The 25,970-nt window shown below is 44.2% G+C and overlaps 1 protein-coding gene across 2 annotated transcripts in view; it reads right to left on the bottom strand.

Annotated features, from left to right (window-relative positions):
- FGF12 (fibroblast growth factor 12) overlaps positions 1–25,970 on the bottom strand; it is an 803,689-nt gene that overhangs the window by 577,259 nt on the left and 200,460 nt on the right. Inside the window, exon 1 of one of the 2 annotated variants that reach the window (XM_069727123.1) lies at positions 2,100–2,374. The exons of the other annotated variant lie outside the window; for it this stretch is intronic. Coding sequence (XP_069583224.1) covers positions 2,100–2,190 — 91 coding nt within the window. The 5' untranslated portion in view covers positions 2,191–2,374. Of the gene's footprint in view, positions 1–2,099; positions 2,375–25,970 lie in introns of those variants that run through there. 2 annotated transcript variants of the gene reach the window in all.

A 25,970-nucleotide genomic window follows, 5' to 3' on the forward strand; every position in this document is an offset into this window, starting at 1 on the left:
AATGCAATGATCATCTGAGATTAAGCGGCTACAGAACACCAGCAAAATGAGGCAGAACATCTGCTTAATTCTTTATAAAATAACTTTATCGAATTTGCACTGGACATTTCCTTTTCCGAAATCTCAGCTCATCCCCTGAAAGCACATTATTTCCTCTCGTGATTCAATTGCCTCCTACTGATGTTTATCTGGGGCTTCTGGACGCCTTTCCCTGCATTAATCTGAGAGCAGACTATAGTGACAGCAACAGGTTACAGTCAATCCTCTAAATGGTTTCGTATGAAGCAATAGGGAAAAAAAATAAAAGGTTTGCGTTTTCTATATTTAGCAGCCTTATAAGTGCTTCTTTCTGACTTTTTAGGACAGCCAAGCTAATGCAATTAAGGCAAAACTGAAGCTAAAGTCAAACCATGGCCACAGGGAGATTTAGTTCAGACGCGGCTCGTATAAAGAAGTTTCTGTTAGGAATGAAGGGTAAATCCTGAGTAACCTATTCACTGGAATTCGGGAATAAAAGGCGCTCGCTTCCAATAGAAACCAATGGATATGTTTTATCAACACCCATCATTCCAAGAAATTAAATAACTGCTCTTGGTAATGAAGACAGAAATAGCAATGAAATCATAATAAACTCTTATGTGTTGGGTTCCCATTAATGTAACCTCGCTGCCGGTCATCCTATACATCATATACATTATTATACTTGTGAAACGAAAAAGGAATATTCCATGCCAAAGGTACAGACATTATTCCAATCAAATACATAGTTCATCAAATAATAAAAAAAATAACGAACCAGGCAGGTTAAACCTAAACTGGTAATAAACATTTGCAGCATTATCAGTAGTATTCCTATATGAAAGATAGTCTTCATTGCTGCCACTTCCAGGAACATGGTCAATGACTCCCCATGGATATGTCCTATTCAGGTTGGTCTGCAGGTGGAAAAGAAAAGACCTTCCACTGAAAATCTATGCAGACATGGATGTAGAAATGGGGTCCCATGTAATGTAGCACAAAACATCATGTGAACAGGAAAAGTGGCCGAAGTGATCAACGAAGAACTACAAACGCCACACACATAATCTAAAATAGCAATTGCAATTTCATTCCGATAATCTTTTACATGGACATTCACAAAGGCCCCAAAAGCCCATTTAGTTCGAATTCTAGGTCCCCACAAGTCATATAACAGAACTTAAGAAGAACCTAAACTCTTAACTCGATCACACATTACTCTCCCACACATTATGTTTCCATTTCAAGTCCATATAAATATAAGATGAATAACAATCATTACAATCTAGTACGGTGTACATCCCAGTTTTATCATACAATATTCTGTAGCTCAACTATGCATAATACATCAAATAAATGATACATTAATGAAACCAGCTATATGCGAGTCTGCGAAAATATTTATTATGTGTATTATTCAATGGGATTAGTTTAAAGCTTCCTTGAGTTGGTAAAATTTATTTCAACCGTTGGCTTTACCTTTTCTGAGAGCTTGCATGGGACTTTTTGTACTTGTGGTCTGTTACACACTGCTCAGGAACATAAAGCCAAATACCCCTTGACTAGCCTTCCTGTAGTACTGACCTGTCCAGGGTGCTGAACCATCCTTCAGCTGATCAGAAACTCTCATTTTACAATGTATTGACTCTTTCAAAGTTTACACAGGTCATACGTTTCAGTTTTGGTATAGAAGGAGGTGAAGAAGGATAACATAGTGATACATACAGGACATCCAGAGAGGACTGAAACTTTATCATTCTCCATAAAAAGTAGATACTTCTCGATCTGTCTCACATAATGAAGGAATCACTGATCTAACTCAACACGATCTGCTATAAAACAATTGATCGATGACATTCCTTACATTTCATCTACTATCTAGACTAGGATTTTGCAGGGACTGCACCACTTGACATATTCCTTTGCATTATAAATATGTAAGTGTAGATGAAGCGTTACAAGCAGGCCTTTCATTAATGGATGTAAAACCCTGAAGAGGAAGCAAACTGCAATGCTTTCTTTTAAAGGCAGTATTAGAGAAACCTGCATACACGGAGAGAGATTCCACAATCCTAACTCACCACTAGAATTCTTGCTCTGTTTCAGGCGCTTTCCACATAGACACTGCAGCATATGCACTCCTTTCTTCAGGAAATGCCCAAGAATCTTCATTGATTGACTTTTTTCTGATTCCTTGACAGATTCACAATGTGAAGAAGTCAGCAGCACATCATCCAATGCATGGGTCTTACGGTCGTGGCATCGACTGGGCTTTGGTTTGTTAGTAGTATTCGAGACCAGAGGATTAAAAACTGTTCAAACGTGACATGTTGGGACTTTTCAATGAAGGCAGTTTGCCAAAAGGGGCCGAGTCTGGAGGAGATCTTTGTGAGGACGTCAGATGGAAAACGTTGAATCTCCTCCTAGCCCGGCCTCCTCCAACAAAGCCTGGCTCTCTAAACAACAGCAGCCACTGCACACATAGCTCGGTGTATACAGTAGCTGATAGGAGGAGGCTAGGAAACAGAGCAAATGAGCATACAGAGACAGGCGGATACTTAATAGCTGTATCCATAAGTTACAGATCTGAAAAAAGCATCTCTCTGTGCAATATATGAGAGTCATGACATCCTAGTGAAGGCTGAACGCTCAGCTTACTCTTACAGGTGGGGCGTGACATGCTTGGAAAGAATGAAAGAACCGACATGCATGCCTCTTATTGTCTGGCCAAGTCTCTTGTTTCTACTTTCTCCAATTTATATTTATTAAATAAGATGATACAGTGAAAATAATTAAAATTTAATACGCTTTATACTTACATTGTTGATAGATTTTATCAATGTTAGAGAAGATGCAACAGGTTGTGCAAAAGTGACGTGTGACATCTATATAAGTCTTTAGACTATGTATCTTATTAGGAGCGGAGGCTTTATCTGGCTGCACTAAATGTGTTCTTTCTATGATAAAAACATATCTTGTTCTAGGCGTGGAGTCAGAAGAAATACATTACATTACACTGCTGTCTGCGCTGGTTTCACATAATAATCATTATGTATACGACTACTTAGTAAACTATTAAAGCCCATCCCTACGCAACGGACTCATCGCTGGTAAAAATCACTTGTTGCTGTTCCGTTCAGGATGTGGAAAGATGTTTTATGACTCACAACTTCTTATCAACTTACAGTATACGTTAAAATATAGTTAAGGTTAACCTATCAGGCGATTCGTGCTGACCAAACCGTGGGCTGCTCGCTTGGAGTCAGGTATGTTATACTCTGAAACACTCCGGCATTTTGGAGAAAGTGTACTTTGAATTTCCAGGTGGGAACTATAGCCAGAGATGAATCTAGTCCGGCTCCAACCCCAGCACTGCAGCATAGGTGTTTGGCGAGTATAACGGTGTTTGCTATTTTTAAATAAAAAATTAAAAGTGTGTTTTGTTTTATTTCTAACTAAGGACTTTATTCTTGATATGTCTTTATTTACCATATAACTATAGAATTAGTAATGGATAGGTGTCTTATAGACGCATCTCCATTACTAAGCCATGGGATTTATGTCACCTGACAATACAAAGGTGACATCAACTCCACAAATATTAACCTCACTTGCCATCACTACAGGGCAAGTGGGAAGAGCTGGGCCAAGCACCAGAGTTGGTGCATCTAATAGATGTGGCTTTTCTGGGCAGCTGAGGGCTGCTATTTTTAGGCTGGGGGGCCAATATCCATGGCCTCTTACCAGCCTGAGAATACCAGCCCCCAGCTGTCTGCTTTAGCAAGGCTGGTGGTCAAAAATGGTGGGGACCCCATGCCGTTTTTTATTTATTTATTTATTTCAATAATTAAAAAATACGGTGTGGGAACCCCTCTATTCTTGATAACCAGCCTTGTTGAAGCTGACAGCTGAGGATTGCAGCCCCCGGCTGTGAGTTTAGTCTGGCTGGTTACCAAAAATACAGGGGAACCCACACCAGGTTTTTTTTCAATTATTTATTTACAGCGCAGAAGCCGGCTAGTGAATACACCCATCAGCCGCTCCTGCTCTCATTGTTATTAGCGGCAGCCGATGTTGGATGATGGGAGCTGTAGTCCCATCCGCTGACACCAAAGACCGGAGGTAAACTTTATACCTCCGATCAAAGCTCACATTGTCTTTTGACAGCGTGGGATCCGCTGCTCTTTGACCGGTGGGGATGATTTCACCGCCAATCAGAAGAAGTGTTTGCCACGCTGTCATGCACATGACAGCGTGACAAACACGCGGTGTTCGGGCAGCCAAACCCGAACAGTAACACGGGCCTCCTGATGAAGTCTGTGTTCGGTGTCAGTGCCCGAACAGTAGGTGTTCAGTACGGACACCGAACTTTACTGTTCGGGATCACCCATCTCTAATTGAAACAACACAAAAAACAGTGGAGAAAAAAAAAGCAAATGGAACATAATTTCACACCGAACCCCAAAATGGGCCAGACAAAATTGTTGGCACTTTTCCAAAAGTGTGGTGTTTCAAGTATGTGATGGTCATTCAAACTCACCTGTGGCAAGCAACAGGTGTGGGCTATACAAAAATCACACCTGAAACCATATAAAAGGGGATAAGTTGACTTAATTGTTGAAAAATATCAACAATCTCAAGGTTACATGTCCATGTCCATAGATCTCGATGCTCCTTTGTTCATGATGGCCAACATAATCAAGAAGTTTTCAACCCATGGCACCATAGCTAATCTCCCTGGACGTGAGTGGCAGAGAAAAACTAATGAAAGGTTGCAATGCAGGATAGTCTAGATGGTGGATTAGCAGTCCCAATCAAATTCCAAAGAAATTCATGCTGTCCTGCAGGCTCAGAGTGCATCTGTCATAGCTTTACCGAAAGAAAGAGGGGTCAGAAGACAACAGTGTCTGATTTCACATACTCCTGCACTAATTAGAAGCACTTCACCATCATATTAAAAAGTGCAGGTTTCTGCTACCAGTGCAGGGATTAATCCGTTCATTTGAGAGTTCCTGGAACTTTTTTGCTTTGATGGTATCAGTTGTTCAGTATTGGCCACTCCTCTTTGCTATATATACTTGCCTCTGGCAATCATGTATTACCAGTGTTAGTTTCATATTGCTTGGTTCTCAAGTTGGAGGTGTTGTTTGTTTGAGAAGGCATCTGGGATGTTGTACAGAAGACTGTTGCTTGGTTATCTGTCTGCATATCCTCATCCTGTCCTATTTGGTTTTTGTTTCCTTTACTTCATGGTATTCCATTCTACTGTTTTATGAGTGCATATTTGTATGATTGGTATTTTCATTTATCCCTGTATATCTTCCCTTGTTAGTCTGGTTTGTGTCAACATGAACTATCCGTCGACATTTGAATGAAATGATTTGCTATGGCAGGAGACCCAGGAGGACCCCACTACTGACACAGAGACATATATAAACTAGACTTCAGTTTGCCAAAATGTACATGAGTAAGCCATGATCCTTCTGAATAAAGCATCTTGTGGACAGATGAGAGCAAAATAGAGCTTTTTGGTAAGCACAATATTCCACTGTTTACTGAAAATGGAATTAGGCTTACAAAGAAAAGAACATAGTACCCACAGTCAAATATGATGGAGGTTCAAATCTGAAGATTACCAAAGGATTTTGGGTTGCAATGTAGTGCCTAGTGTAGACAACAAAGTGTAGGCAGGCACAACCGCCAGGGATCACCTATAGCATGCTACAAAACAGCACAGTACAATGAACGAAAGAAAAAAGGGTAGCATGCAAACTAAAGGAATCACCACAAAGATTTACCAAAATATAATAATTTTATTAAACCACACTCATAGAACACTACACACAGCAGTTAAAAACACTTAAAATTTGCAAAAACATAGCAAAGAGATAATAACGACCAGACCTGTAATAAGGTCAAACCGCAGTACCACCCATGCCCGATGCCACCTTCTCATTTCACCATCTTCTGTTGCCCTGATCCATCACATGGGGATGCTACCTTGGAGGCCTGGTACATTTTGTCAGGTAGTATAGGACGCCCTATGGCCTGGCTATTCGTAGCCACGGGGGGACTCTCATTTTGATTCCTTAGGTTAGTTTTCAGGGTGGTACTGCGGTTTGACCTTATTACAGGTCTGGTCTTTATTACCTCTTTGCTATGTTTTTGCAAATTTTAAGTGTTTTTAACTGCTGTGTGTAGTGTTCTATGAGTGTGGTTTAATAAAATTGTTATATTTTGGTAAATCTTTGTGGTGATCCCTTTAGTTTGCATGCTACCCTTTTTTCTTTCGTTCATTGTTGTGTAGTGCCTAGTGTTAGACAACTGATTTTATGTCCTAGGTCATGGGTTTTCCAGCAGGACAATGACCCCAAACATACTTCAAGAAGCACCAAGGAATGGATGGACACAACGTGCTGGAGAGTTTTGAAATGGCCAGCAATGGGTCAGGATCTAAATCTCATTGAACAGCTGTGGAGAGATCTTAAAATTACTGTTGGGAGAAGGCACCTTCCAAATATGAGAGATCTGGAACAGTTTGCAAAAGAAGAATGGTCCAAATTCCAGTTGAGAGGTATAAAAACTTATTTATGGGTATAGGAAGTGATTGATTGCAGTTCTTTATTCCAAAGGGTGTGCGATCAAATATTAAGTTGAGGGTGGCAACAATTTTGTCCTGTCCATTTTTGAGGTTTTGCATGAAATTCTGCCCAATTTGCCAGTTTTTCTCTTTTTTTAGTGTTGTTCCAAAACAAAGAAAATAAGTATTTGGAAAACTGAGTGGTTTTATAGAATCATAAAATGCTATGTGCATGAGTGCCCTTTGGATTTGTATGAACAATACTTTGTATTATTCAGCTTTAAGGGAATCTGTCAGCAGGATTTCAACTTCCAAACTATTTATACTAGCATGTAGGTCTTTCAAAGACAATTGCAGCAATATCTTTGATGGACAGTCCATTCCCATCACTGAAAAATCAGCATTTGAACTGATACGCAACATAGCCTGAAAGCTCTTCCTAAGGCTACGTTCAGACTAGCGTTGTGCGCCGCTGCGTCGGCGACGCAACGCACAACGCACGCAAAAACGCGGCAAAACATAGTAACATAGTAACATAGTTAGTAAGGCCGAAAAAAGACATTTGTCCATCCAGTTCAGCCTATATTCCATCATAATAAATACCCAGATCTATGTCCTTCTACAGAACCTAATAATTGTATGATACAATATTGTTCTGCTCCAGGAAGACATCCAGGCCTCTCTTGAACCCCTCGACTGAGTTCGCCATCACCACCTCCTCAGGCAAGCAATTCCAGATTCTCACTGCCCTAACAGTAAAGAATCCTCTTCTATGTTGGTGGAAAAACCTTCTCTCCTCCAGACGCAAAGAATGCCCCCTTGTGCCCGTCACCTTCCTTGGTATAAACAGATCCTCAGCGAGATATTTGTATTGTCCCCTTATATACTTATACATGGTTATTAGATCGCCCCTCAGTCGTCTTTTTTCTAGACTAAATAATCCTAATTTCGCTAATCTATCTGGGTATTGTAGTTCTCCCATCCCCTTTATTAATTTTGTTGCCCTCCTTTGTACTCTCTCTAGTTCCATTATATCCTTCCTGAGCACCGGTGCCCAAAACTGGACACAGTACTCCATGTGCGGTCTAACTAGGGATTTGTACAGAGGCAGTATAATGCTCTCATCATGTGTATCCAGACCTCTTTTAATGCACCCCATGATCCTGTTTGCCTTGGCAGCTGCTGCCTGGCACTGGCTGCTCCAGGTAAGTTTATCATTAACTAGGATCCCCAAGTCCTTCTCCCTGTCAGATTTACCCAGTGGTTTCCCGTTCAGTGTGTAATGGTGATATTGATTCCCTCTTCCCATGTGTATAACCTTACATTTATCATTGTTAAACCTCATCTGCCACCTTTCAGCCCAAGTTTCCAACTTATCCAGATCCATCTGTAGCAGAATACTATCTTCTCTTGTATTAACTGCTTTACATAGTTTTGTATCATCTGCAAATATCGATATTTTACTGTGTAAACCTTCTACCAGATCATTAATGAATATGTTGAAGAGAACAGGTCCCAATACTGACCCCTGCGGTACCCCACTGGTCACAGCGACCCAGTTAGAGACTATACCATTTATAACCACCCTCTGCTTTCTATCACTAAGCCAGTTACTAACCCATTTACACACATTTTCCCCCAGACCAAGCATTCTCATTTTGTGTAGCAACCTCTTGTGCGGCACGGTATCAAACGCTTTGGAAAAATCGAGATATACCACGTCCAATGACTCACCGTGGTCCAGTCTATAGCTTACCTCTTCATAAAAACTGATTAGATTGGTTTGACAGGAGCGATTTCTCATAAACCCATGCTGATATGGAGTTAAACAGTTATTCTCATTGAGATAATCCAGAATAACATCCCTCAGAAACCCTTCAAATATTTTACCAACAATAGAGGTTAGACTTACTGGCCTATAATTTCCAGGTTCACTTTTAGAGCCCTTTTTGAATATTGGCACCACATTTGCTATGCGCCAGTCCTGCGGAACAGACCCTGTCGCTATAGAGTCACTAAAAATAAGAAATAATGGTTTATCTATTACATTACTTAGTTCTCTTAGTACTCGTGGGTGTATGCCATCCGGACCCGGAGATTTATCTATTTTAATCTTATTTAGCCGGTTTCGCACCTCTTCTTGGGTTAGATTGGTGACCCTTAATATAGGGTTTTCATTGTTTCTTGGGATTTCACCTAGCATTTCATTTTCCACCGTGAATACCGTGGAGAAGAAGGTGTTTAATATGTTAGCTTTTTCCTCGTCATCTACAACCATTCTTTCCTCACTATTTTTTAAGGGGCCTACATTTTCAGTTTTTATTCTTTTACTATTGATATAGTTGAAGAACAGTTTGGGATTAGTTTTACTCTCCTTAGCAATGTGCTTCTCTGTTTCCTTTTTGGCAGCTTTAATTAGTTTTTTAGATAAAGTATTTTTCTCCCTATAGTTTTTTAGAGCTTCAATGGTGCCATCCTGCTTTAGTAGTGCAAATGCTTTCTTTTTACTGTTAATTGCCTGTCTTACTTCTTTGTTTAGCCACATTGGGTTTTTCCTATTTCTAGTCCTTTTATTCCCACAAGGTATAAACCGCTTACACTGCCTATTTAGGATGTTCTTAAACATTTCCCATTTATTATCTGTATTCTCATTTCTGAGGATATTGTCCCAGTCTACCAGATTAAGGGCATCTCTAAGCTGTTCAAACTTTGCCTTCCTAAAGTTCAATGTTTTTGTGACTCCCTGACAAGTCCCCCTAGTGAAAGACAGGTGAAACTGCAGAATATTGTGGTCGCTATTTCCTAAATGCCCAACCACCTGCAGATTTGTTATTCTGTCAGGTCTATTAGATAGTATTAGGTCTAAAAGTGCTGCTCCTCTGGTTGGATTCTGCACCAATTGTGAAAGATAATTTTTCTTGGTTATTAGCAGAAACCTGTTGCCTTTATGGGTTTCACAGGTTTCTGTTTCCCAGTTAATATCCGGGTAGTTAAAGTCCCCCATAACCAGGACCTCATTATGGGTTGCAGCTTCATCTATCTGCTTTAGAAGTAGACTTTCCATGCTTTCTGTTATATTTGGGGGTTTGTAACAGACCCCAATGAGAATTTTGTTACCATTTTTCCCTCCATTTTTTGCCGAAAATCGGACGCAAGAAAAATGCAACTTGTTGCGTTTTCTTGGTCCGACGCTTGCGGCAAAAAAGACGCACGCGTCGCAAAACGCAACAAACAAAAACGCATGCGTCCCCCATGTTAAACATAGGGGCGCATGACGCGTGCGTCGCCGCTGCGTCGCCCGACGCTAACCCGACGCACACTAGCACAACGCTAGTCTGAACGTAGCCTAAGTCTCATTCTTCTGCTCTATTCCCTGCCCAGTGCTGCCTCTAATGGCATGGCCCCCAAACCATCAGTGATTGTGGAAACATCAACAAGTATCTACAATCAATGATGGTTTAGGGAGCCATGTCATCTGCTGATCTAAGTCCACTGTGTTTTATGAAGACCAAAGTCAGCGCAGCCATCTACCAGGAAACTTTATAGCACTTCATGCTTCCCTCTGCTGACAAGCTTTTTGGAGATGGAAATTTAATTGTCCAGCAGGACTTGGCACCTGTCCACACTGCCAAAAGAACCAATTCCTGGTTTAAAATCAACAATATCACTGTGCTTGATTGGCCAGCAAACTCGCCTGACCCTAACCCCATAGGGAATCTATGGGGTATTGTGAAGAGGAAGATGAGAGACACTAGACCCAACAATGCAGAGGAGCTGAAAGCTGCTATCAAAGCAACCTGGGCGTCCATAACACCTCAGCAGTGCCACAGGCTAATCGCATCCATGCCATGCCGTATTGATGCAGTAACTGATGCAAAAGGAGACCTGACCAAGTATTGAGTGCATTTACTGAAAATATATTTCAGTAGGCCAACATTTCAAAATTTAAAATCATCTTTCAGGCTGGTGTTATAAAGTATTCTAATTTACTGAGACAATGACTTTCGGGTTTTCATTGGCTGTAAGCCATAATCATCAACATTAACAAAAATAAACACTTGAAATAGATCACTCTGTTTGTAATGAATCTTATCTAATATATGAATTTCACTTTTTGTATTGAAGAACTGAAATAAATTAAATTTTTGCTGATATTCTAATTTTGTGAGATGCACTTGTATATACCTAGCGTATGTCAATATGAACAATTAATATCCAAAAAGATATGTTCTGTTTCCAAAAACTATTCTGCATTTTAGGAATGAGGCATAGACGTCTGTGATAAAGGAGTAATCCCATCTGAGTTTGCACCATCAATAAATATGCCAGATACAGTGACCAGAAAAATGCCCACAGGAAAATTGCCCACAGGAAAATTGCCCACATGAAAAATGCCCACAGGAAAATTCCCCACACGGAAAATTGCCAATTGCATCATCACAAAGTTTCAGATCTATGATATTTCAGGTGCAAGGTGTTCACATGATATGTGAAGAGTGCCCACAGACATGAATACCCACAGGAAAACAGTAGAGAGTTATAAGTGAGATGCTCTGCAGAACAGAGAATAGCATAGAGCTATAGGCTAAATGCTCTGCAGGACAGAGGGATAGTATACAGGTATATGTGAGATGCTCTGCAGGGCAGGAGAATAATATAGAATTATAGGTGAGATGCTCTGCAGATCAGGAGAATAATATAGAATTATAGGTGAGATACTCTGCAGGGCAGGAGAACAATATAGAATTATAGGTGAGATACTCTGCAGGGCAGGAGAATAATATAGAATTATAGGTGAGATGCTCTGCAGATCAGGAGAATAATATAGAATTATAGGTGAGATACTCTGCAGGGCAGGAGAACAATATATAATTATTACAGGGGGTACAGGTGTCTGCTTCTGCTGGATCTGCGTCTTCACTGGAGATGCAGATCCAGATGACATGCATCATGTTGCAGAGACCCGTGGGGTCCCAGCACTGCGATACATGCTGCCGGCGCGTTGGCTGTGAGCTGACATCAGAGGTGCAGCCACAGGGAGCGGTGCATGAAATGGCGCACACTCCGATGTCAGCTGCCGGGCTGTGCGGTGGCTACAAAAGACACTGGGCGACGTGGGAGCAGAGAAAAGGTGAGTAGAATGTTATTGCTTTTAATTATGCATTAGGGTCAGAACAGGGACACATACACTAGCATACCTTCCAACCGTCCCGGATCCAGCGATCCCGGGCGGGACATTAATTGTCCCGCACTGGTTGGGAGGTATGTGATATCACCCGGTCAGCTGAGAGCTCCCTGAGTCCCTGCACAGGCTGCACCCGCAGAGCAGCACAGCACGTAATGGCTGCTCTGTGCGAACAGGACCTGTGATGAGGTCACAGGATGGGAGGAGTCAGGGATCACATGATAGATCGGGAGGACCTCCGTGTACAGGACTCTGCTGGTTGCCATGGCGCCAGAGGAGGGTAAGTGTATGTGTGAGGCCAGGAGGTGTTTACAGTGTGGATGTAGCAGAGCCGCGTGTGCACGAGGTGTATGGATCGTAGCAGAGTGTGAAAGGTGTATAGAGTGGAGTCGTGTGTGTAAGATGTGTACGGAGCGGAGCCGTGTGTTAAAGAGGTGTACGGAGCCATGTGCCTGAGGTGTACGGAGCGCAGCTGTGTGTGTACGAGGTGTATGGAGCCGTGTGCATGAAGTGTACGGAGCGCAGCCGTGTGTGTACGAGGTGTACGGAGCGGAGCCATGTGTGTAAGAGGTGTACGGAGCCGTGTGTATGAGGTGTACGGAGCGCAGCCGTGTGTGTAAGATGTGTACGGAGCGGAGCCGTGTGCATGAGGTGTATGGAGCGCAGCCGTGTGTGTACGAGGTGTACGGAGCGGAGCAGCATGTGAAAGGTGTACGGAGCGGAGTCATGTGTAAGAGGTGTACGGAGTCATGTGTACGAGGTGTACGGAGCACAGCCGCATGTGTACGAGGTGTACGGAGCGGAGCAGCGTGTGAAAGGTGCACGGAGCGGAGCCATATGTGTAAGAGGTGTGTGGATCAGAGCAGAGTGTGAAAGGTGAAAGGAGCAGAGTCGTGTGTGTACGAGGTGTACGGAATGGAGCCACGTGTGTACGAGGTATACAGAGCAGAGCCACGTGTGTACGAGGTGTGCGGAGCAGAGCCATGCGTGTACAAGGTATACGTAGCGGAGCAGCGTGTGCAATGTGTATAGAGCGGAGCCGTGTGTGTACGAGGTGTATGGAGAGGAGCCGTATGTGTATGAGGTGTACGCAGCGGAGCCGTGTGTGTGCAAGGTATACAGAGCGGAGCAGCGTGTGCAATGTGTATGGAGCGGTGCGGTGTGTGTACGAGGTGTACAGAGTAGTGCCGTGTGTACGAGATATATGGAGAGGAGCCGTGTGTGTATGAGGTGTCATATCATAGATCTGAAAGTTTTGTGATGCTGTAATTGGCAATTTTCTGTGCGGGGAATTTTCCATGTGGGGAATTTTCCGTGTGGGGAATATTCCGTGTGGGGAATTTTCCATGTGGGGAATTTTCCGTGTGGGGAATTTTCCTTGTGGGGAATTTTTCTGTGGGCATTTTTCCTGTGGGCATTTTTCAGGGAACCGCCAGATACTATGCCTGTCCAACAACATTCTGTAAAATATTAAAGGGGTTGTCCACTACTAGGATAACATGTTCTTAAACTAAATGGTTGTCCTAGTAGTGGACAAACCCATTAAGGTCAAACTCCAAAATAATCAGCGTCATATACTCGCCTATGAAATATTACTGCTCACTAAATTACTTCTAACTTCTAACAATGACTTTGAGGCGAGAAACCAAAGGCTGGAAAATCTATTCAAATCCACAAACGACTTGGTATTTTACAGTAAAAAGAAGAAAATAAACTGCTCATAGATACAGTTACATCGTTTTTTTTGTTCCTTTAAGCACTGGAAGCCACATTACTAACACCCAACTATTAAATAAGGTAGGGTTAATGAGAATTAGCCATCCATCAGTGCAGGTTATAATTGTCTCTGCTGGGATTCATAGACTATAAGATATTTTCCATGCACTTTTAGCTTCCATTGCCAGAGCGCTGCCAACTCACTGATAGGGACTTACAATGCTGTGTTTATTGTCAGATAAAAATAAAATAATTGCAAATGTTGAGATTATGACTAGTAATCTGTGAAATTAAGCAGGTTGGAAACTCCAATTGAGTATAGAATCCTAATTACAGTATTTGCCACCATAGCAACAGTTGTTTTGTGCGTTAGACCCAAGGAGGAGGGCAAGACGCTGCAATGGGCTGTGGAAAAATGATCGGAAATGACAGATGCTAAATCTCAAAGAGGGAATTCCCAGGCTCCTGAGATAAGCCCAAGATACGATCTGTTCTTTCCTATCCCAAATGACCAGCACACAGGTGGTGCACACACAAATGAGCACCAGTTGTAAGGGAAGCATTTATATAAAGGGACAGGCACTATATAAACAGGCCTCACAAGCCTGTACAGTCAGGGCTATGACATAAATGGCAAGAACATCCAAATACATGGTCTTAGAGCTATAAAGGAAAGGACCGAGCTGGGATCAAAGGACACTGATGGCACTTTACTGTAATAAATTAAATGATTCTTAGACTACGTCCCCACAGTTAGTAATCGGCAGCGCTTTGGGCACAGCACATGTCCGCTGCATCCAAAGCGCTGCCGGCTTGTGTTCATTGAACCATGCGGAATCACCACTCTCAATACAATACTGAGCGTCTCCGCAAGATAAATAAACATGCGGTCTGGAAACACGCGCCGCATTTCCATCTCCTCAGGGAAGCCACGGGTGCCAGTGCATGCATAGTGGGCATGGGAGTTCTTGAAATCCAATCCACTATGCTGTAAAGTCTGGCCGCTGCAGATTGGACGTTGAGGATGTACACAGCGTCCAATCGGCAGCTTTTACTGATCGTGGGAACATACCCATACTCTGACGGCTGCTTCGCCTCCTAAAATGCAAGTAAAACCTCAGTTCTGCTAGTCCGGTTCCTCTTCCGCAATGCTCAATCTTCTCATTATCCCTGGGCAAACTTTGGTTATTGTGAGGCAGTGTCACCGGTCTCTCAAAAAAATATAGAAAAGTGGGTATCTATTTCATAGGGAATCATATGGACCCAGCGAAAAAATCTTTATTGTTTACGATTTAAAATTGCCACCAACCTGTGGCTGCACCAAGAAAAAACAAAAACAAACAAAAAAAGCAAACCAACAAAACAACACACCGTGAAAAAACTAGGGTGGGGAGACCAGACAATCCCTAGACAGTACCTGGGTCGCCCCTACCTGTCAGCGGGGGTTGGCGCCCTATGGGAAACGTTATGGCGCCCCCGCTCCGCGTCGGCTGACCCTAGGGTCCCTGATGCACCCTAATAATCCAAAAGGGTCCCTCTACCCACACAATGGTGAACTAAAGGTACCCCTGAACACTATACAATAGACAACTAGATCTAGGGAAGCCTTAAACCCCACACCTGTGTATTAAAAACAATATGAGAACATGTCAAGGGCTATTTGACGACCATGCTCTGCCATGGCCACGTATAATCCGTGATATTTAAGGCACAAGCATCACTCAAGCAGATGATACTGCTACTGCTCCTATCAGCACTGTGAAGGGTATGCACCTATAGATTTCACCCTATCACCCGCTAGTTACCGATCTGTGCCTCATGACCCAATAAACTTCAGGATACTAATAGCAGATAAAGGCATGTATATAATCGATACTCATCATAAAGTGATATGCCGTCAGCCCTCCGTATCTTTATAGCCTCAACGCGTTTCGCCTCGCTGGCTCATCAGGAGGCCCGATTTCATGCTCATGTATCTCGATGGTGCCAGATATATAAGAATTGCCATGTGTTTTACCTCAGTTATAAGCCGGGCCCGCAGGAACACCCGTATCCATAGACTTCCTGTAGCGTTCCGGAAGTGACACGGGTGCTCGTTCCCCATTGGTAGAACGGAGGGCTCTTACTGCGGTTGCGCACGGTGGACCGCAAACAGCGTGTCAACCCATGCCGCCGCTCAGTGGTGGGAGTATGGGCATTTGGGGAGAGAAACCACTGCGGCTTCGCAACTCTCCAGCGCGCCGCCCTAATGAATCAAGCGGTGCGCTCCTTCTGCGGTTGCGCAGCTTGGACCGCATCCTGCGTGTCACTCGCTGTCAAAGCAAGTGGGCGTGTGCTACACGCGAGGCACCGCCCGCATATATGCCTGCGGCTACGCAAAACTAAAAAGCACTCCTAAAGTGACATGGGTGCAATAGCATACTAAGCGGCCCAATTAGCACATGCGGTCAGCTGATCTCCCGACCCCACCAACATACTACATCCAGGATCCTCGTACCCAGTCGATGGATCACACTGTATTTGTACATGGTGGGCCGCACACTGCGTGTCACCTAGTGCAGTAAAGTCAACTTTAGTATATAAATGATAAGACAGCTGCATCAGCGTATAAATACACAACGCGGTTCTGATAGATAGTATGGTGAACTCTTTTGCAGCTTTGACTCTCCCAGGAAGTAGGTATGTGCAGAATCAACAGCAGCCGCACATCCCCCGGGTACACACCTCACTCCTTATCCTATCGCCACCAACAAGTGGGACAACGCACCGCGGCAAATGCCCATCCACACCCTCGGTTCCTTCTACAAATTTGGTGAGGTAAAATGATCAACCTAAATGCCAATCCCACCGTTATATTGTATCTGTTGCAATACTGATGCTTACACCATAAAAATTATATGTAGCTCCTAGATTATGTCCATCCCCTCCAAACTACATTCAAAGATGGGCGGGCCCTAAAACTGAGGATTTCGATTCGCCAAATAGCGCACACTAATCTGTGCTTACCCCTCACACAAAAACGGGGCAAACGGACTAGGGTAAAGAACAACAAGCCCTCATTTATGGCAGAATTAAATGCCCATCTTAACCTTAACCAAGGTAAAAGGAAGAAAATATAAGACTTAAAGGGGGCGCTCATCCACGCACACAACCGGTACACATAGCCCCAAGAATCTTACAGAAAACACACGTAAGACTGTTGTTCGTTAAGACCCTTTGGACTAATTGAGTCCATCCTAAAGATCCACTCACATTCTCTCTGCAAGATGGTTCTATCCAGGTCTCCTCCCCTCGGGTTGGGCTTGACCACCTCCACAATAGTGAACTTTAGGTTCAGGATATCCTGTGGGTGTTTCAATCTCATGTGTCTAGCAAGTGGGGTATCCCTCTCATGTCTGATATCTCCCAGGTGTTCCCCCACCCGCCTACGGAACTCTCTTTTGGTTTTCCCAATATAATCCAGGGGGCATGGGCACGAAACTCTGTACACCACCCCCGTTGATTTGCAGTTGGAAAAATCACGTTGAAAAAAGACCTTTCCTGAGGAAGAACTGCTGAAAGACTTGTTTGGGACCATCAGCCTGCAGAACTCACAGCTGCCACATCGATAGAAGCCACATGGCCTCCTCTCTAGCCACGTACCAGCCGGTTTTGGTTTCATGTAGTGGCTATGTACTAGGGAGTCTTTCAAAGATCTCCCCTTCCTAAATGTAATATCCGGGCGTGGGCCCAACAAATCCTTCAGATCTGGGTCCATTCTCAGGATATCCCAGTGTCTGTTCAGAACCTCTCTCACCTTCTGATGTTGACAATCGAAGGTGCCTATGATCCTAATGATTTTGTTCTCTATTGGGTCATTCTTTTTGTGTAGTAGTTGCTGTCTGTCGATGTTAGCCGCATTCGTATATGCAGTATGCAGCACATGTGGAGGATAATTCTTCTCTCGAAATCTGTTAAACATGTCTTTTGCTTGACTGTGAAACATCCTAGTTTCTGAGCAATTTCGCCTCAGTCTAAGGAACTGGCCCTTAGGGATCCCCTTTTTGAGGGGGACAGGGTGATGACTATTCCAGTTCAATAGACTGTTTGTGCTCGTTGGTTTACGGTATATGTTCGTGGTGAGACTTCCATCTGGTGCCTTCTTTATCAAGACATCCAAGAACGCCAATTCCTCCTGATGGATTTCTGATGTGAATCTTAGGCTGATCTGGTTACAGTTTAACTCCGTAATGAAAATATTAAACTGATCAATAGTGCCCGTCCAGATGACAAACACATCGTCTATGAATCTGAGCCACATTGCTACAAATTCATTCCACCATTTTGTCTCCTCCCCAAAGACGACCGTTTCCTCCCACCAGCCCAGGAACAAATTTGCGTACGATGGGGCACATGGGCACCCCATCGCAGTGCCCCTGAGCTGGTGGTAGTACTTGCCGTCAAATTTGAATACATTATGGGTGAGGATATACTTAAGTAGAGACACCACGAACTTGTTATGTTCCCTACAGGCCACCGATCTCTGTTGAAGGTAGTAGTCTAACCCCCTTAGGCCCTCCTCGTGTGGGATGCTGCTATACAGGGCTTCCACATCGATTGACCCTAGTAAAACACTAGTATCAAGTTGCAAGCCCTCTACCTTCTGCAATAAATCTGTGGTATCCCTAAGGTATGAGGGTATGGCGATGACAAATGGCCGTAAGATCTCCTCTAGATAAAGTCCACAGTTTTGGGTGAGGGAATCCACCCCCGACACAATGGGCCGTCCCTTAAGGGGGGTCACCCCCTTATGTATTTTAGGTAGAGTATAGAAGGTAGCCTGTAGGGGAAACTTAGGAAGTAAAAAGTCAAATTCAGATCTAGACACGAGTCCATTAATCAGGGCCTCATCGAGGATCTCCTTCAGTTCAGATCTATAGGCCCCCAATGGATCGGAACACAAAACCTCATATGTGCTTCTATCTCGTAGGATATTATAGCACATCTCCTGATACACCTTGTGGTCCATAACGACCAGGTTGCCACCCTTATCGGATGCTTTAATGACAACCTGGTCATTACTTTTTAGAGCTTCAAGTGCCTCCCTCTCTCTACCAGTGAGATTGTAGATGGTATCAACATCATTGCCCTTTATTTTTCTAAGGTCTCTCTCAACAAGTTGTAAAAAAATGTCAATGTTCATCGTTTCACTCTGTGGTGGCATCTTCAAGCTCTTATTTTTCAGTTTTGTAAAGGGACCCTTCCCTGTGTCTGATCTCTGTGCATTCTCATTTAAAAGCCCAACTAGAGCTTGAAAACTATCCAAGTCATCTTCCTGTAACCCTTGTTGAAGACACTCCTCCCTGCCATTATGCAGGAAGAATTTTTTCCACTTCAACTTTCTACAGAAGAGGTTCAGATCCTTTACCCACCCGAAGCAGTTAAAACTGCTGGTTGGCACAAAACTAAGACCCCTCTGTAGAATTTGATGTTCCTCACTCGAGAGGGTATATGTGGATAGGTTTATGATTTGTCCTCTCTCTAGTTGGGCTTTGTTCTCAGGAAGTACCCTGTTCTCATCCCTTGTTCCAAAAAAGAGGAGGATGGAACAGACGAGGAGCCAGGTGCTGAAGAATCTTTTTGAGTTGAACCTGTGGTCTTTAATAGACCCTCTCCGTTTCTGTAGTAACCTCTCCCCCTCTTCCCGAACCTTCCTCTTCCATGTTGCCATTTTGATTGTCTGAAAGATTGACCCCTATTTATATAACCTCCTCTTCCCCCTGTTTCTGTCCTCTCTGTATCCGAGGTGTCAATATCCGATGAGGAAATTTCCCCCGGCTTTCCCCCCTGAAAGTCAAATGCCTTATTATCTGCAAAGTTTTTAAGATCCTTCTGGAATTGTATCTGTTTCCTTTCTTTTAGTAAGGCCTGATATTTTTCGACTGACGTCTGTAAAAGGCCCTCCCTCCTATTAAAGTCAGGATCTGATTTAAATTTGAGCACCTTTTCTATCAGACCGTTCAAGTTGCTAATTGACTTTTCAAGCAATTTGTTCTCCTCTGCTAGTAGCAATTGCATGAACCGTATTGACGAGTCAATAGACTCTTTCAGCCAGATATCCAGAAATTCCGGAGATGCTGTTCGTGGAGAGGGGGTTATATTGATTCTGAGGCCCCTGGGAATAATTTTATTCTTGATATAGTTCTCAAGGGTTCTAATCTCCCACCAAGATTTGAGAAAGGCCTTATAGCCCACATATACCTCGTTGAAGGTGTTTTTTAAGGTGATTGCCCCTGTGCTTGGTTCCTGTGTCCCGTCAGTATTGAATGCCTGGATTGCATCCTCCAACCAAAAATCCTGATTAATTGGGCCTGCCAAAAAGCTAGCCATGCTACCCTATTCCGAAGTACAAAGTCTCTCAAAAAAATATAGAAAAGTGGGTATCTATTTCATAGGGAATCATATGGACCCAGCGAAAAAATCTTTATTGTTTACGATTTAAAATTGCCACCAACCTGTGGCTGCACCAAGAAAAAACAAAAAAAGCAAACCAACAAAACAACACACCGTGAAAAAACTAGGGTGGGGAGACCAGACAATCCCTAGACAGTACCTGGGTCGCCCCTACCTGTCAGCGGGGGTTGGCGCCCTATGGGAAACGTTATGGCGCCCCCGCTCCGCGTCGGCTGACCCTAGGGTCCCTGATGCACCCTAATAATCCAAAAGGGTCCCTCTACCCACACAATGGTGAACTAAAGGTACCCCTGAACACTATACAATAGACAACTACATAGTAACATAGTAACATAGTTAGTAAGGCCGAAAAAAGACATTTGTCTATCCAGTTCAGCCTATATTCCATCATAATAAATACCCAGATCTACGTCCTTCTACAGAACCTAATAATTGTATGATACAATATTGTTCTGCTCCAGAACTAGATCTAGGGAAGCCTTAAACCCCACACCTGTGTATTAAAAACAATATGAGAACATGTCAAGGGCTATTTGACGACCATGCTCTGCCATGGCCACGTATAATCCGTGATATTTAAGGCACAAGCATCACTCAAGCAGATGATACTGCTACTGCTCCTATCAGCACTGTGAAGGGTATGCACCTATAGATTTCACCCTATCACCCGCTAGTTACCGATCTGTGCCTCATGACCCAATAAACTTCAGGATACTAATAGCAGATAAAGGCATGTATATAATCGATACTCATCATAAAGTGATATGCCGTCAGCCCTCCGTATCTTTATAGCCTCAACGCGTTTCGCCTCGCTGGCTCATCAGGAGGCCCGATTTCATGCTCATGTATCTCGATGGTGCCAGATATATAAGAATTGCCATGTGTTTTACCTCAGTTATAAGCCGGGCCCGCAGGAACACCCGTATCCATAGACTTCCTGTAGCGTTCCGGAAGTGACACGGGTGCTCGTTCCCCATTGGTAGAACGGAGGGCTCTTACTGCGGTTGCGCACGGTGGACCGCAAACAGCGTGTCAACCCATGCCGCCGCTCAGTGGTGGGTGTATGGGCATTTGGGGAGAGAAACCACTGCGGCTGCGCAACTCTCCAGCGCGCCGCCCTAATGAATCAAGCGGTGCGCTCCTTCTGCGGTTGCGCAGCTTGGACCGCATCCTGCGTGTCACCCGCTGTCAAAGCAAGTGGGCGTGTGCTACACGCGAGGCGCCGCCCGCATATATGCCTGCGGCTACGCAAAACTAAAAAGCACTCCTAAAGTGACATGGGTGCAATAGCATACTAAGCGGCCCAATTAGCACATGCGGTCAGCTGATCTCCCGACCCCACCAACATACTACATCCAGGATCCTTGTACCCAGTCGATGGATCACACTGTATTTGTACATGGTGGGCCGCACACTGCGTGTCACCTAGTGCAGTAAAGTCAACTTTAGTATATAAATGATAAGACAGCTGCATCAGCGTATAAATACACAACGCGGTTCTGATAGATAGTATGGTGAACTCTTTTGCAGCTTTGACTCTCCCAGGAAGTAGGTATGTGCAGAATCAACAGCAGCCGCACATCCCCCGGGTACACACCTCACTCCTTATCCTATCGCCACCAACAAGTGGGACAACGCACCGCGGCAAATGCCCATCCACACCCTCGGTTCCTTCTACAAATTTGGTGAGGTAAAATGATCAACCTAAATGCCAATCCCACCGTTATATTGTATCTGTTGCAATACTGATGCTTACACCATAAAAATTATATGTAGCTCCTAGGTTAAGGTTAAGATGGGCATTTAATTCTGCCATAAATGAGGGCTTGTTGTTCTTTACCCTAGTCCGTTTGCCCCGTTTTTGTGTGAGGGGTAAGCACAGATTAGTGTGCGCTATTTGGCGAATCGAAATCCTCAGTTTTAGGGCCCGCCCATCTTTGAATGTAGTTTGGAGGGGATGGACATAATCTAGGAGCTCAATATAAGGAAACTGGACATCATCCGATGTCTCTGCTCTACACGGGAGATCGTCGTGGGACACTCATTATTAACTGGCGGTGGAAAGGTAAGTATTGGTTGGTTTATGTTATTTTTATTACAGGTGATCGATGGTGATTGATGGCTAGGTGATTGGTGAGTATGAACTGTATGTTATATGTTGAATGTACTGTCTGTAATGCATGTCCTGTATGTCTGTTGCATGTTCTGTATGTTTGTTTCTTTTAATACTGAACACGCCTCCCGAAGAAGCATTGCAAAACGCGCGTCGGGGCAGAGCGACGCCGAGGTACTTCCACGGGCTGATTGCAAGGTAACTATTTCATTGCCATTTGTCATACATTGAACTAATGTTACAATCGTTATATGCTTTGGTGGTGTTAGCATTGAGGGTACATTAATCCGTCTATCTACATAGAATATTTATATGAATTGCCCCACCACTCACATTGCTTTAAGACGAGAGATCAACATGTGTTTGCACATTTGCTATGGCTTGCTTAGTGGCGGATTGTGATTTTATACGCATGCTATATATCAGCCTAATCGTTTGTGAAACTACCTATGGCAGCATAGTCCCTTGTTTGTGGATCTTGCACCCTTGTTACATGTAGTAATGGATATTTTTTAAATATCTTTTTATGGAATTGTTTTGCTAAATAAAACATTGTTTTTATATGAGTACCATAGTGGGGATCATTTATTCACTGATCACGCTAAATGTGAGATGAACACATGCATTGTCTGATGGGACTACTTTCCCATTATCGGCAATGCTGTCACTGTGACTATTCATTGCCGGATGGGAGCAGTAGTCCCATCAGACAATGGCTGCTTACACAGACTTGCACACACACAAGGACACACACACACATACACCCATACGCAGAGACACACAGAGACACACACACGCAGGGACACATGCACACACACAAGCACACACACAGAAACACACGCAGACCCACACATACACGCAGACCCCCGCACACAGACACGCACATAGTTTCCGCCCACACACACAGTAACTGCCCACACTTCGCCCACACACTTCCCGCCTCCCAATCTGCAGCGTTTCTAGCACCCACATCCGCAGCAAATCCGCAGATCTTTTTTTACACCTGCGGTTTTGCTGTGGAAGTGCCTGACTCAATGGAAGTTGGTGCAGAAACACTGCAGATCTGCAAAAAAAAATTGACATGCTGTGGAAAATAAAATGCTGAAAATCTGCGTGGATTTTTCCACAGCATGTGCACAATTCTTCATTTCACATAGAACAACAATTGGTAGTGCACTACACTGCGGATTTGATGCAATTCCGCATGTCCAAAAACCCTGTGGATCTGCATCTACGCTTACTTTACGGACTGCTCAGTGACTAGTGACAGGAGGTGTTTTGACTGGGTGGGCTAATATAGCCCATTTGATGTTTTTTGTGGTCTGGTACCTGTCTAGTGGTCAACCCTTGAGCAGGGAATTCTAGGGTTAATAGGGTTAGACGCCGTGGAGCGGGGGTGCCATTTGCGTGTATTAGGGTGCCAACCTCCGCTGACAGGCAGGGCATGATAGGGGTTACTAAGGCTATTAGGCCCACCCATTGCATTAATTTTTGCAGGTCGGCATTTTTTACACAGTAGCTGCCTGGTTTTTGTTTTTGTTTTTCTAACTTTTTTGTTTTGGTTGTTGTTGATTTTTAATATAATCTAATAAAGATAATTTTTTATGGTATTAGTTTTTTTCTTTCTATAAGCATTTCATTTAACTAATTCCCCTTATCTGAGTTTAAACATTTTTACTTTCTGGATCTGCATCGTGTGCACATACTCTAAGAGGTACACTTTATTGAAATTTTAATTAAAAGGTGTAGGACACAAGATAATCAAAGCTGATTAGCAGTAGTCCCATCAGCCGACGCCAGTGACCGGAGGTAAACTTTATACCACTGATCACAGATGTGGGCTCATGCTGTCATTTGACAGGGTGAGAACTGCGGTTGTCTGGCCGGCGGTAATGATTTTATGTTATTGATGACATAGATGAGTTGAAAATAGCAAAATCTAGCATAAACCTCATCTGTCACAAAGCGCAAGTTACTTAGGATGTTTCTCCTATGATGCCTCATCACAGCGATCTCTCTGCTGCAGCCAATCACAAGCTTCAGCAGACATTAGAAGTATGACATTTTCAATCTCTGTGCCAATGCAAACCATCGGAAGCCTGGGCTATGTCTACAGGTCTATTCTATTCATGCTCCATAACTAGGCTGCAAGTGTTTGGCTCCATAGACAGTGTTTCAGCATATGTCTGTATTGAGCCTAAAATCACACCAAAAACTTCGTCAGACAGTGTTACTGTATTTTTCGGACTGTAAGACGCACCGGACCATAAGATGCACACCAAATTTTCAGAAGGAAAATAGGGAAAACAAAATTAATGTGTCAAATGGGGGTCCGTCTTACAGTCCGAATTCAGCTTACTAGTGAAGGGATTGGCACAGGTGGAGGAGTGGTCACAGGGGTTGTTCGGTGGTCCAGGCTGGTGCAGAGGGCTCCAGGAACTTCCATCCCAAGCTGGTGGGGTGCTCTGTGCTTATAGCTGTGCTCGGACAGGGGCTCTGTGCTGGGGCATGGGTTCTGTGCTGGGGCAGGGGCTCTGTGCTCTGGGGCAAGGGTTCTGTGCTCCTGGGCATGGGCTCTGTGCTCTGGGACATGGGCTCTGTGCTCCAGGACAGGGGCTCTGTGCTCCAGGACAGGGGCTCTGTTCTCCAGGACAGGGGCTATGTTCTCCAGGACAGGGGCTCTGTGCTGGGGCAGGGGCTCTGTGCTCCAGGACAGGGGCTCTGTGCTCCAGGACAGGGGCTCTGTGCTCCGATTCAGGGGCTCTGTGCCCCGGGGCAGGGGCTCTGTGCCAGGACAGGGGCTCTGTGCTCCAGGGCAGCGGCTCTCTGTGCTGTGTGGGGGGCTCCACCAGCACTTTGTCAAAGCCCAGAGGCCCCCGGACATCCGTTAATACCATGTTGCGGTGGCCTCCGGGAACATGGCCGCCAGGAAGATGGCTGACGGGTCGGGGGGAGTGCATGCTCAGATTCAGATATTGGCAATGAGATTGCTTCCCAAAATCTCTGGAGATGAGATCTCGGGATGAGATCTCGTTGACAAGATTTAAATCTGAGCATGCGCCGGCCCGGCGGCCATGTTCCTGGAGGCCATGTTCCTGGAGGCCACCGCAACATGGCATTAACAGAGGAATGGGGGCCTTCAGGCTTTGACAAAATGCCAGCGAAGCCCCCCACGGAGCACAGAAAGCTGCAGCCACTGCCCTGGACCACAGCCCACCCCCACCACACCACAGAGCCCCGCTGCACCGCCACAGCCGCACCAGCCTGGAAAGGGAGGCTGCATCGGGATCGCTACCATTGCCACCGCCACAGGATTTGTAAATATATTGCGACCATAAGACCCACACCCATTTTCCCAAAAAAATTTTGGGGAAAAAAGTGCGTCTTATGGTCTGGAAAATACAGTAATTTGACTGCAGAGGCCTGTATGAAGATTCCAGAGGTTTATTCTCGGGCTTAATTCTTTTATTATTCACAATAGTCACAGTAGATGCAACTTGTGCAAACAACTACAGTAGGTCAAAAGATAATTCTAATCCAGGGATGTACAGAGATGAGCCTTGAATGATGGCTTGCAACCACTGACTGTGGAATAAGGGAGGCGTTACATACATCAAAGCTAGACTACAGGGAGAGAGACAGAGCAAACTTCTAAAGGCAAACCAGATTGCAGGGCAAAATAAAAACAATAGAATAATACAATACTGTGCGATTCCCAAGTTGTGGGACATGACAGTGACAGTTGGTGTACATGCCAGATTTAGCAATTTTTACCCATCCAGTCTCCTACTAATGCTGTTATTTAGGCAGATAACCTCTTTACGACCTTCACCAGACAGCCCATCGGCACCCATGTGATTTGATTGAGGGGTGCCAATGGGTCGTCATGATGTCCGGAATTCTGA

This window comes from Ranitomeya imitator, chromosome 5, assembly GCF_032444005.1.
Source record: "Ranitomeya imitator isolate aRanImi1 chromosome 5, aRanImi1.pri, whole genome shotgun sequence".
Taxonomy (NCBI): Eukaryota; Metazoa; Chordata; class Amphibia; order Anura; family Dendrobatidae; genus Ranitomeya; species Ranitomeya imitator.